Source organism: Sciurus carolinensis, chromosome 6 (assembly GCF_902686445.1).
Source record: "Sciurus carolinensis chromosome 6, mSciCar1.2, whole genome shotgun sequence".
In the NCBI taxonomy this organism is placed as follows: Eukaryota; Metazoa; Chordata; class Mammalia; order Rodentia; family Sciuridae; genus Sciurus; species Sciurus carolinensis.
The window spans coordinates 120,323,327-120,337,789 of NC_062218.1; the positions used below are offsets into that span (position 1 = coordinate 120,323,327).

Here is a 14,463-nt window from a genome sequence, read left to right on the forward strand (position 1 = left end):
CGGCTAATATACTAGGCTTGCCTGAAGGAAGACGAGACACATAAAACTGACTCCTGTCAGCCCTGCCAACCACAGAAATGTCAATGAAGCCACTTTAGTTCATTCAGAGTTGTCATCCCACCAGCTGACTAGACGAACGAAGAGTCCATGGATCAGCCAACCTGGGTCAAACCAGAAGAACTGACAAGCCAACCCATAGAATCATGAGAAAAAATAAGTAAAAGCTTTTTAAAGCCATTACTATTTCAAAGCGATTCTTGAGCAGCAAAAGCTACTTAAGATAGCAAAAAGTAATGTAGTGATACACCATGGCTATGCTATAAAGTGTGTGTGTGTGTGTGTATGTGTGTGTGTGTGTGTGTGTGTGCGCACGTGTGCGTGCGTGCACGTGTGCACGCATACACGTGTGGTATTGGGGATTGTATCCAAGTGTGCTCTACCACTGAGCCAAATCCCCAGCCCTTTATATTTTCTATTTTGAGACACAGTCTCACTAAGTTGCCAAGGGTGACCTTGAACTTGCAATTTTCCTACCTCAGTTAGCCTTAGTTGCTGAGAGTAAAGTTTGGCTAAAATGAGCAGTTTGAAGGAAATTAAATTCCAAAACATGTAATAAGCACTACAGGGATTTATACTACAAAGCAGTAAAGGAAAAGAGGTGACAAAAATCAAATTGTAAGAATTAAGTTATCCAAGAGGGCAAAACTGGAAAGAGGATCCCTTATCAGGCAGAAAATCAAACTGGTGTGGTATCATAACCTGGAAGATAAGCAAAAACCATATGATAGACTATGAGGGAAAAAAATCCAAGGAATATACAGAGATAGTCAAATTCAGCTCTATGTCAAAGGATTTCATATTTCAAGAGTAAAGATGAAATATATTCAATCCCCACAAAATCTTTTTAGGTAAATACCATTAAAAAAAAGTAAATATGCAACTTGAAGTGTGATATTCACAATGGATAAAGTGGAATAATGATGGATACGAGGATATGATTAGTTATGTATTAGAATTGTTAGAGGAATGTCTTAAAAATATACATATTCCTGGGACTTTTTCACAGACTGACTTAAAAAGTTTGGGGTAAACTTAAGAATCTGAACTTTTAACAAGCACTGCAGGTGATTCAGCTAACCTACAGGAATGATAGGGGGAAAATACAGCACCACATTATCCTCAAAACATGTAATGCTTTAAAATTAACAGAAAAACTTTACTTTCTATTAGTACTTTTACACCAAAATATTAAATTTTTATTCTTCAAAAATAATCAGCATTTTGGATAATGTACTACTTAAAGAATCATGTATCTCTGTATGTACCTATTGCTCTTATCTTAATGAAACTAACTATAACAAAATAAAGGCATTTTGATTTTTTTTTTAATTTAAAAGGAACTGAAATATCCTATAAGGTATGTAATACAATAAGATAAGTCTGCTCTGCAACCAGAAGTTTTCTTTCATGAGAATCAATATAAACTTGGTAACAATTGCTATGTCTAGTGTTATGTTCAAATTTTCTTTTTTAAAAAAGGATTAACATTTATCTTTCAGTTTTAACACCACATATAGGTGAACTAAAAGTTTAAAACCAACCAAACTTACTTTATTGCTTTGGCTATCAGGATGAGGTGGTGAATCAAAGTTTATTATGGCATGTAGAATATCATGTGTTAGATTAGTAAGGTGCAATAATGGATTGGCAACCACTGTTTTGGCACTGGCTGTACAAGCAAAGAGGAGAGGCACTGAGGTTTGCTCTGACAGAGGGCTAGGAAATAGAGGTTCTGAAGTTTCCTTAAAAACAAAGAAGAAAAAAAATGTTAAAATTATTATAAAATTATTTATAGTTTTAATCCATTACTTAGGTAATTCAGGGAATTCTTTGATAAACTTCAAGCAATTGAAAATTAAAATAATAATAGAAAATCACAGAGTTAGAAGGGACCTGAGGTGGTCAACATTCCAACAATCATACTTAAAAACTTATGAAACAATATCTCCTTGTAATAAAGAGGAGTTCATCACCTCACAAGATAGTCATGTAAAGACTATAGAGTGTAAATTAAGCAAGTCATAAATAGCCTGATAGAGAATTTTCCTCCAACTGCAACGCATTTACAGCCCTAAAATTCAAAATATGATGAACTACAAAAAGGAGCATTCTTTAAAGCAACTTTAATTAAGAAAAGCAACAGTTTTAGTATTCAAAACTAAAAAATTCAACACCAAAAACTATTTCAGAGATGTCTATTTTTGACTGATTAGAAGGTACATACCTGCTGGGATTCTTGCAAAAGCAAAATCAGTTCCATTCTCACAGATGCAAGACCACCGCCATGGGAGCCATGAAGTATGCAGTAACTAAGAAACATTCTCAAAAGTGACTGGTATTTCAAAAGCCACTGTCTTTTTTCCTGAAACTTTTCTTTCAGTTGTTTCACTTTTGTTTGGTGATAAAAATCATCAGCACCCTCATTTAATCCAAATTCATCTCCATTTTTGTCAAATGCAGTCTGTAATTCCTTTGCATCTGAACAAAAGTCACAAGTTCTCTGAAGAGCTATCACCTCTTTTTCAAGCCAATGGTATAGCTGGTATCGCAATTTTCCACCATCTATTTCATAGCCAGTAGATAAAGTACGAAGTTCTACTGTGAGGATCTTCAAACATGCTCTAAATTTTAATTGAACAGCAATTATATCTTCTGATGGGTTTAACACATCATTTTCATCTAGTGTACTGAAAGATTCTGTGTAATTACTTATTTCATCTAATTTTTTATCTGTTTTTCTCTGTAGAGGTCTTAGTTCTTTCATTGAAATAGGGAGATCCTCATTTTCTTCATCATTTTCACTATCCCATTTTAATTCTAAAGAGTCATCCTGAAACATGACACTTGGTTGGCTCCAGTCAAAAGAAAGAGTAGAGTTAGATTGTTTCTCTGAGGAACCCTCTGAAGAAGATTCAAAACCATTCATCAGTGATTGTGACCAATCAATAGCTGAAGACTTATCTTCCTTTGTATTCAATTTTAGTGGAGAAGAATCTTTACTAGTATCCAGAAAACTAGATGCTCTACAAAGAGGTTTTGTTTTCTTGATGACTTTGGGCATCTTTGATAATACTTCCAAAGCCAACATGGGACAGCCAGCATTTAGATGAGCACTAGCAGTAGTAAAAAATAATCTTCTTTCACTTAAATTAATTGTTCCTGCCAGTTCACTTTTTCCTGTTAAACCCACATGTGTAGAAAATGTATCAGAAGATCCAAAATGACGTCTCAGCAAAAGAGGATGTGTTCTTAGATAATTGTAGAAATTAAAAACTGCAGGATTACAGGCTGACATCATGACTTGATCTGAAAGTAAATTCATTTCATGAATCAAGAAGAGTTCTTCAAGATCTCAATTGGGTATATCATTGTCCCTTTTCTCTACTATGGAACCTTTACCTAATCTTTAGACCAATTTTTGTTAATTGACCACACTAATCCATGGCATTGAATAAACGAGAACACAAATGTAATGAAAAATGTTCTAAAAACAGTAGGAAAACAAGTTATGCTGATTTCCTACTGAAACAAACCTCTTCAGGTAACACTTTTAATTCTTTTTCTTCTGTTTCCTGGATATACGTCCTTAGTCTGCTTTGCTAGTCTTGTCTACCTTTGAAAGAGTAGAGCACCTTGGGGTTCAGTTCTTGATCTCTTTTCTATTTTACTCTCTGAATTGAACTCACATATTTCCATGGCTTTAAACACTTTCTATATGCTGATAAATGTGCACATCACTATCTCTAGTTCCAATTTCACCCTGAATATCTAAACTCTTATCTAACTCCTAAAGTCTACATTTCATTTTCACTTAGATTTATACCACAGTGCCTCAGAACCTATTTTATTTTAGCATGCCACTGGCACAAGTCACTTTTTTTTTTTTTTTTTTTTGCAAAGATGCCAGACTAGCATTCTACTAATGAACAACCTCCTCAGATCTTTTGATTTTTGAGACAGGGTGTCATTAATCGTCTCACTAAGTTGACAGGGTTTTACCAAGTCACCCAGGCTAGCCTCAAATTTGTGATCCTTCTACCTAAGCCTCCTGAGCAGCTTGGGTTAAAAGTGGGCACCAGCAGGCCCAGGTGGCACAAACCATTCCTTGCCTAGATATCTAAATTGATTAACTTGCTCATTTCAATTAATTCTCTACCCAAAGGTCATCTTATCAGAGAAGGTTTCTTGACCTAAAATACTTCCTAATATCATTTATCTACTGCTCAATCTAAAAAGCTAGAATTTGTTCTTGATTTCTATTTCCTTCGCATTCTATATCCAATCAATTCCTGGCTAGTCAAACTTAAAATATCCAAATCCACATACTTCTCTCAGCCTCTAACCATATCATCCTGGCCCAATTACAGTATTTTCTTCCAGAATAATACAGGCTTAACTGGTTTTAAAAGCATCAAAATATATATACATGCCTGTTTGTATATAATTTATACAAGAATAAAGTTGGGTACAAGAAAATGACTTATTATTTTTTCCCTTCAACACAAAGAGGTCAGTTTGAAAATCTTTAGCTCATGATTCATCTGTTGTTGTATATTCTTTTACATTTAAACTGTATCCTCTGTTCACGTGTTTATTTTCTAATGATACCTCATAGACTGAACTTAAAGGCATTTCCTGGCATGCATACACATTAAAGCTTTGAATTAAAAAAAGGAAAAGAAAAAAAATCTTTAGCTCAAGTGATGGCTAGGAGATTTGAACAACTGAGTCTCAAAGCTTCCTCATAAGTTTAGAAGGTAAGGCACATGATATTTCCTGATTAAATGATGCCACATCAGAAGCTAGGAACTAGAAGTTTTTCTAATTAGTATTCCAAATGACATATCACCTACTGTACCAGCTACCAGACACAATTCAATCCTGGAAAAATATTAAAAGTAAATCCCATCATTTTATATGATTTATATAAAGAATTCCATTTTATTCTAGTTTCTAAGAAAGCTTTAACAAAACAGATTTCTACAAGGAAAGTCTAAAGTAGAGATCCAAAAGATACATTTAAAAAGACCCTCTACATTACTTATCTCATGAAAAAGATAGTCAAGTTTAATTAGCTTAAGATCTTCTAATCACATCACTTAAGTGAACACAGCCAGCAAATACTAATAACACTTGTAATTATTAATGTCTAAAAAGTGTGACTTACCATCATCCTCTCTGGTAGGTTGCTTTATTAATGTTTCCAAAGCACCACTATAATCTTCCAAAATCCAATATGCCATACTCCGCAGAAATGGATCATAATGCATACTTATATGCAGTGAACTGAATTCACTGACAGGAGAATCAATTCCCAAAATATTTTTACGTAAAATAGATTTATATGTTGCAGATATATCAAATTCAGATTCATAGAGTCTTGCTATTACAAGAGCCAACTGAATGTCATTCAGTTTTTCAAGACAAACCTTTAAAAAGAAAAACGACATTCATAAATAAGCAGGGGTAGCTTTCATTTCAGGATAAACTGAACTTTCTAACTAAACTAGAAAAACATAAGGCTTTATTAATCACCCCAAATCACCAACCAACAATAGTAAGAAATAAAACATATATTGCCTGCTTTAACAAATTCATTTAATAATAATTATATTAATATTTGTAAATCTACTGGTCATTACTAAATATATATTTGCAAAAAGATTAAGCCTGAGGAAATAGTAAATAATTCTAAAAAGTCAATTCAAATCATGTATTTTATAAATTTACTCTTAAACGGTATACTTCTCTATTCACCACAGCAGAGTATATAGTATTTTCAAATTAAAAAGCTCTCTTGAATTCCTATATGAAATTTGAGCCAAAGGGTAATCTGAGATGGAAATGGCATATCTAACTGTTCATGATTTTTTAAGGTTTTCTAAGAAATAATCAGTGAAGAACTTTCTAAGGTTCATCAACTAACACAGGGCCAGATAAACATTTAAATATTTTTAAAGTGATAGAAGAGATCTTGTTTACCTGTTCATATTTTAGAAGTCCACATAAACTATCCATCCTACTAACCAACAAATGCAAGCTGTTTACCCTCATTTTATACAAATACCATTCATTCAATTGAAGTGACAAAATTTTTAAAACCACTTTAAAGATTATCAGTTACTTCAGGTACTTAGGCTTGTGTTGTATCTACTAAAGCTGAAATTAAAATATAAAAATTTAAGATCTAGATAAAGAGCTTACAAGGATGATAATGCTATTTTTAAAAAAAGTTTCATTCATTACCTCAATTGCATCTCTGAGGCAACCAGCTAAAAGAAAAAATGCTGCAGAATGCTCAAACCTTTGTTTGCCTAGCAAAGAAAAGGCATTCTTTAAAGCTGCTTTGCGCCACCTCTCCTCTTCAAAATTGTGTCCAAAAAACTCTGTCATCCTGGTGTCTTTTTGAGATCTATAAAGGAAAGGAAAGTAGGCAAATCTTGGAATACAGGTTTCTACAATAGAACTAATCTTCTAAAGTTAGGACTTAAAAGTTAGAACTTGATAGAAACATTTGCCAGTTCATAAGTTACTATGTATCTGCTTTATCTAGTGAAAAAAAAAAATTAAGTAAACATTTACTTTTCCATCCATGTTTTTGAGATTATATAAAATTTTTCTTTCAAACTACAAAGACAATTGCATTAGCAGCCCTGAAAAATTCTTAAATTCATGCAAAATAATAATTATGTATTTATTTAATATAAAATAATTTATATTAAGTTCTGTGCTATTTCATCATTTAAACCTCATCAATAACCTTTTCCTCTTGTCTACCTAAGGATGACTTTGGTGATCAAACTCTAAGGAATTTTCCCCTACTGAAAACAATCCTGAAAGACCTAGATTCTCAGAAACTTTGGTACTCTGGTTTCCCCCCCAAAGGTTTTCATGCAAATCACTTGGAATAAAATCCAAAATAAATGATGAACTATTTATGGTTATTTCCCTCTGCTGAGGAGAAATGAAAGAGAAAAATTCTAAGTGAATTCAGTTCTGAATGAGGTGAGCACCAAAGGAGGGAGGCAGTTTTAATGCATCTACTAGCCCATGAGATCTCAATGGAGCAGACAGCAGATGCTTGTTCCAGGCTCCACCAATTAATTGATCATCTTCCCCAACCAAATATAAGTTGCTGGCTTAGTGACATTTATATCATAGAAATATCTTGAGAAGTTCTTAACATAAGCAAAAAATACATTTCTGTACTGATAAATCCCAAAACAAACTAAAGTGACCTCATCAGGTTTCTTCTATTTGTAGAAAACACCTAAGATTTTTCCTTATGAAGTATCTCCCTAAACACAAAAATAACTAAAAATCTACATGAATCAACATCAAGAAGAATAAATCTTACTTTAGGCATTTACTCCTAATGAAAAGATTTTTTACTTTGAAGCAGTTTTTTTTTTTTTCCTTACCTATATAAGCCCCAAATCACAGCTTTCTTTTTCATTGCAAGGTAAAAAATGGCAGCATCTAAAGGATCATTCTTTCTATAAAAAGCTGCTTTGGCTACCTATAATAAGAAAATATTGGTCAAACTTTTACAGAAATAGGTTGTTAGGTCAACAAATAATTGCCCTCACATATTAGACTGGCATATGTTATCTATCTCAATGTTAAATAAATCTTTAAAAAATATGAATATATGTGTGTACATACTAAGAAATAAAAGTAACTATGGTACCGAAGGATACAAAGAGGAGGTAACAGGATTACTTCTTTCATTACAAGTTCTTCTGTACTATTTTGTTTTTCTAAATGTACTATTTTGTACAAGTCAGGAATACACCGCTAAACAAATGTGTCAACTAGAAGTTTAGGAACTAAAATATAAATTTTTGAAAATTACATTAACATATTTTGAAATATAAAAAGACTATTTAAAAGCATGCTATTGCTCTCAAAACAAAAGGGAATAATTAAGAGCACAGGAGATATGGAATACCACTTAAACAAACATCCAAAATATATCAATTCATTTTTATAACAAAACAAACATGCTTACTTTTTCTATGCATTTGCGTAAGATGCGGGTATTGCGGACCCACCAGCCCACACCCATTGCTCTTAGTTCAGACCAAGTGGGATCATCTTTCTGCATTGCTGGCAACATGTTCAACAGTTCTTCTTCTGCTACTGAGTGAAATGCCCAAGCAAAATGACTAGTAGAGAGGCCTGAAGAAATGTCAAAATGTTTTATAAGAAACATTAAACATGATATAAAATGATTATCAGAAATGCGTATTACATATTTTCAATAAAAATGTGTAAGTTTTTATGAGATTCACAACTACACTTAAATCTTTAAGAGTGCTGGAAGTTGAGTCATTTATTATTTTTGGTTTTCCAAACAATTCTGCCACTCCAATGAGCATATATTTTGTACATATGCTTCTTTGAAAAAATACAAAAGGATGTTTATTGCAAATGCCACTGCCATTGTGTCACAATATTTTTGTTCTCAAGCTATTACCCATGATTCTTTATAGACAATGAGAAAGATTTAAAGCAGTATTCTATATTACTATGCTTCCCTCCTTGAAGCTGCTTCTTAGTTTCCTTAGGTCAACATTTGTTTTATGGATTTAATTCCACAGAATTAAAGATATTATGAAAAGAGTATAGCTTAGTGAACTAAGCATAGACTCCAGAATCAGAATGCAAACATTAAATTCCAGTATTACCACTAACTAAATATATAACCTTGGGCAAGTCATTGAGTTTCTTCCTGTCTCAGTTTCTTTGTTTATTTATAAAATGTGACTAATCATGGCACTATCATATTACACAGTTTTAAAGATTAAATGAAATAATAGAGCTAAAAAACTTAGAACACAATCACATACAGAAAGATATATACTGTATGAGTCCACTTAGATGAGGTATCTGACATAGTCAAATTCATAAAAACAAAGAGTGGAATGATGGTTATCAGGGGCCAGGAAGAGGGAAATGGGCAGTTACTATTCAGCAGTCCTAAAGTTTTGTCAAATAAAATGAATAAATCTAGAGTTCTGCTATACAAAATTGTACCTATAGTCAATGATAATGTATTGTTTGCTTATAAATTTGTAAGAACATGCGTTCTTACCACAATAAAAAAGGGATTACTGCCACAAAATCACTGAAAAACAGATGATAATATAAGCACAGAGAGAGGGAGAGAGAGGGACAGGGAGAGAGAGGGGGAGAGAGAGAGAGAAAGCAAGAGAGAGAAATTCTAACAAAATATCAAAAGGAAAAGTTAAAAAAGAAATTAAGAATGTCTTTGATAATTCATCGACAGACTCAACATGGTCAAGGAAAGAATAAGTAAGCCTGCAGATAGAACAACAGAAATTTTTCAAACTGAAATGGAAGAAAAAATTCAATGAATAAAATGAAAATAGGGCATCAAGAACCATAATGTAACTGCAAAAGACCTACCATAAGTATAATTGGACTACCAGGAGAAATAAGAGAGAAAGGAGATGAAATTTTTCAAGTTATAACTGCTAAGAACATTCCAAAATTAATCACAGATCCAAAGAGTTCAAAAAATGATGAGCAGGATGAATTACTCCAAATACACCTATGCATATTACAGAAAACCAAGACTAAAGAAAAATTTCAGAAAAAGCTAAAAAAATAAAAATAAAAAATAACAACAACTACCTTACCCATAGAGGAACAAAGGTAAGATTTACAGATTTCCCTTGGGAAATGACATAAACAAGAAGAGAACTAAGTGAAATATTTAAAGAACTGAGAAGAAAAACCCATCAAATTAGGATTCTACAGTTGGGTAAATTATCCTTCAAAATTTGATGAGAAATAAAGACTTTCTCAGGGATAACAGCGAGGGTAAATACAATCAAAGCATGTTATGCTGCATATGAAAATGTCATAATAAAACCAATTATTTTGCACAATTTGTAAAATGTACCCTAATAATTATAATAAAAAGGGCTGGGGTTGTGGCTCCATGGTACAGTGCTTGCCTAGCATGTGTGGGGCACTGGGTTCAATCCTTAACACCACATACAAATAAATAAAATAAAGGTTATTGTATCCATCTACACTAAAAAAATTTTTTTTGGAAAAAAGTAATAATTATAATAAAAAAAGACTTTCTTAGACACACACTGTGGAAATCACTGCCACTCTACAAAAAAAAAATCTTACAAGATGTTCATCAGAAGGAAAATGATAAGTCAGAAACTTGCTTCTACATAAAGAAAAGATAAGCAGTAGAGGAAGAGTAAGTAAACATTAAATAAAAACTTGTTTTATTAATTCTTAATTGACCTATTATATGAAAGTTTGTTCACAATTATATCAGGTTAAAAAATTTATGTTAGATTAATTAAGAATATATTTGATTATTTGTACATGTGCATATTTTATGTACATGCATATGATTATGTATGCTTATGTGTAAGTGAAATTAATGGCAGTAATGATACAACTGATGAAAGAAAAAATAACAATTTTGTTGTTACAAGGTACTCATATTATCCATAAAGAAGTACAGTGTTATTTCAAAGTGTGTAATGCAAATTCTAGGGTGACACTAAAAAAAAGTAAGACAATACAACTTACATGGTAAGAGAGGAGAGAAAATGGAATTGTGTAAAATGCTCATTAAAACCACAAGAGTAGAAGAAGAAAATAGGAATAAAGGGTTGACAGCAAGGAATTGATAGTTTGAAAATAGCTAATAAAAAGGATTTGAATGTCCCCAGCACAAAGAAATGACAGGGATCTGGGGTGATATATATGTCAATTATCCTGATATAATCATTAAACATTGCATACATCTATTAAAATCTCACACTATACCCCACAAATATGTATAATTACTATTCATGAATTAAAAAATTTGAAAATAATAACATTAAATAGAAAATATGACAAATATAGCAGATATTAAGCAACTACCTCAATATTCACTTTGAATGGCCAAAGGTTTAAAGACAGAGCCTGAGAGAGAGATCCAAGATAGTGGAATAGAGGTCACTTTCCTGGCTGCTTTGTGGTGGGAAACCAATAAAGTGGTCAGGCAGCTTCTCTGAAAGGTGGATAAAAAAAAAAAAAAAAAAAGGGTGGGGGGAGGACTTCACTGGAATTTAAAACTGGGCATTCAAAGCAGACCAGGGACTCAAGAGGTTGGATATAATAAAATAAGGAAAAAATTCCCAGTGGCCAGCCGCTGCTACAGCCCATCCAGAAGCTCCAGCCAGAGGGAAGTGGAGGGATAAGGGAATTAAAGGAACGTGCAGTTTTGGGAGGTCCAAGGCATGTCTGGGTACATAGCAGAGCATTTAGAGACCAAGAATATTGCCCAAAACACCTGAAGGACTCGCTGCACTTTATCTGTGTGTAGGAAAAGATACTGCCATCTCTCCAGGCAGCATGGGAGGACAAAGGAAGGAACCATTTTGCAGCTTTGACTTGGGGTGGCAATGGGAAAAAGCCGATTCCTGGGAAAAAGCCGATTCCTGGCAAACTCAAATTTGGCCCAACGAATAGGCCCAGTAAACACATGCTGCAAGGGATAGAGTATGCTTAAGAGATCAAAAGGAAATTAAACACGGACAGAGGTTTACACAGGGGACAACTGGTTGAGGAAACACACTGGCTCAACCCCTCCTCCTCCAATTCAACTTCTTGTAGGAATGCTTACAGGATCAGCTGGGAGAGATGCATTGACGCATCTGGGGGATGGAGGTGGGAGAGATTGTTTAGAGACTGACACCAAGACCAGGAAGCATGGGTCCTGCAGGTGATGTAGGGGACTAAGAACTGGCTCTCCCACTACACGAATGGGACCCAGGGGAGATGCCCTGGGGTAAAGTCTTCCAGCGTGGATCAGTACTTACTGGGTGCTGGAGATGCACTGATTTAAAATCTCCAGACCAATTAGCATTCAGCGAAGAGCCTAGAGCCCACCTAAGCCTAAACCCTGCCTCCAGGAAGGAATCCACCTACTGGGATAACCTCTTACTTCAGCAATCCAGAGGGTGGAGCATCACACACCACAAGACCCCGTATAAAACAGCTGAGAAAAGAACCTGAGAATATTTTTAACTCCAATGGAAAGAATTCTTGAACTTTTCATCAAAATTTTCTTTTCATTTTTTTAAAATTCTTTTTCACTGTTTAATTGTGACCTTAATGGTACATGAATGTTTTACACAGCTTCCTATTTTATTTTCTTCTTATCTCTAGCATTTTTTAAGACAATTATTTTACATGGATTAATTTTTTTGAACTAGAATGTTTGATAAGTATATTTTAGTTTTGTTTGGTATTCTTTTATTTTTAATTTTTTAAAAAAATTTGCTCTAGATAGTTTTCGTTTTCTTGATTCTCGCTTTTCTTCTAACAACCAATCTCTATTGTTCTTTCACTCTTCCTTTTATCTTTTACTTCTATCTTCTCTCCTCCTCCCTCATAATCATCACATCCTATATCAATTCTGTTCTCTCCCTGTCCACCATTTGAAAATGTAAACACTTCTGCAAACTTGCTGTTTTTATTATAGGCAATAACTTATTATATTGTTTATTGTGATAATTAACATTGTAGATGTCATAGTAGGAACTATTTGGTTTAATGCTGTAAATTGTTTGCATTGGTCATTGTTACTAAACAGCGAGGTACTGGAAACCTTCAGGGACACTATAAGTCCACAGTGTAGAAAATTTACTGCTACAGATTCATACTGTTAGATGGGCAGAGACACAAACAACATAAAAAAGCAAGGGAACAAATTGCCCCAAGCAAACCAAGATACTCCAATAACAGAATCCATTGACACAATAGTGGAAGAAATGTCAGAGAAGGAATTTAGAATGTACATAAACCAATCTGCAAAGTAAAGGATGTTCGAAGAGAGCAAATATCACTTCAATAAAGAGATAGAGACTCTGGGAATAAAACAAACAGAAATCCTTGAAATGAAGGAAACAATAAACCAAATTAAAAATTCAACAGAAAGCATCACCAACAGACTAGACCACTTGGAAGACAGTTTCAGGCAATGAAGACAAAATATATAATCTTGAAAAGAGAGTTGACTACAGAGAGAAGATGTTAAGAACTTCCAAGAAATATGGGATAACATGAAAAGACCAAATTTAAGATTTATCAGGATAGATGAAGGTGCAAAGATAAAAACCAAAGGAATGCACAATCTTTTAATGAAATAGTATCAGAAAATTTTCCAAATCTATAAAATGAAATGAAAAATGAAATCCAAGAGGCTTATAGGATCCCAAATGTGCAAACTTACAAATGACCCACATCAAGGCACATTATAATGAAAATGCCTAGCATACAGAATAAGGATAGAATTTTAAAAGCTGTGAGAAATAAACATCAGATCACATACAGAGGGAAACAATATGGATCTCAGCTAATTTCTCAACCCAGACCCTCAAAGCTAGGAGGTTCTAGAATAACATATACTAAGCTCTGAAAGAAAAAGGATGGCAACCAAGAATTCTATATTCAGCAAAATTAAGCTTCAAATTTGAAGATGAAATAGAAATCTTCCATGATAAACAAAAATTAAAAGAATTTGCAACAAGCAAGCCTGCACTTCAGAATATTCTCAACAAACTATTCCATGAAGATAAGTGGAAAAAAAGAAGTAAAAACCAGCAAAGAGAGGAACTACACAAAAGGAATAGTTAATCAAAGGGAAAGTAATTCAAATTAAAAACTAGAAATAAACCAAAATGACCAGGTACACAAATCATATCTCAATAATAACCTTGAACATCAATGACCTGAAATCATCAATCAAAAGACACAGACTGGCAGATTGGATTAAAAAACAAGACCCAACAATATACTGTCTCCAAAAGACTCAGCTCATAGGTGAAGACATCCACAGACTGAAGGTGAAAGGATGGGGAAAAAAAATCACTCATGTGGATCACATAAACAAGCAGGGGTTTCTGTCCTCATATCAGATAAAGTGAATTTTAAGTCAAAGTTAATCAGAAGGGACAAAGAAAACCATTTCATACTGCTAAGGGAATTATACATCAACAAGACATAACAATCATGAATATTTATACCCCAAACAATGGAGTATCTATGTATATCAAACAAACCCTTTTCACCTTCCAGAATCAAACAGACCACAACACAATAATACTGGTTTAACATTTTTAACCATACATATGAATAGAAATGTGACTATACATGTAAAAAATACATGAAAATATTTAAATGGATATGGATTTGCATATAGCTATTTTTCTTTTGAGATGGATATTTACAGTTTTTGTAAGATGTAGGATATGATTATGTAATTGAATATATATGAAAATTTATGGGTGGGATTTGGGTTATCATTAGGGTGTGTACACACACACATACACACACACATACACACATATATAT

General features: G+C 33.4%; 1 protein-coding gene across 5 annotated transcripts in view; it reads right to left on the reverse strand.

Annotated features, from left to right (window-relative positions):
* Nucleotides 1-14,463, reverse strand: part of Dmxl1 (Dmx like 1) — a 160,205-nt gene that overhangs the window by 74,968 nt on the left and 70,774 nt on the right. For all 5 annotated transcript variants that reach the window (XM_047554855.1, XM_047554854.1, XM_047554853.1 and 2 more), the window contains exons 20-25: nucleotides 8,072-8,241; nucleotides 7,482-7,579; nucleotides 6,307-6,472; nucleotides 5,228-5,489; nucleotides 2,285-3,366; nucleotides 1,611-1,802 (exon numbers count right to left, since the gene is read on the reverse strand). In XM_047554855.1, coding sequence (XP_047410811.1) covers nucleotides 1,611-1,802; nucleotides 2,285-3,366; nucleotides 5,228-5,489; nucleotides 6,307-6,472; nucleotides 7,482-7,579; nucleotides 8,072-8,241 — 1,970 coding nt within the window. The remainder of the gene's footprint in view (nucleotides 1-1,610; nucleotides 1,803-2,284; nucleotides 3,367-5,227; nucleotides 5,490-6,306; nucleotides 6,473-7,481; nucleotides 7,580-8,071; nucleotides 8,242-14,463) is intronic.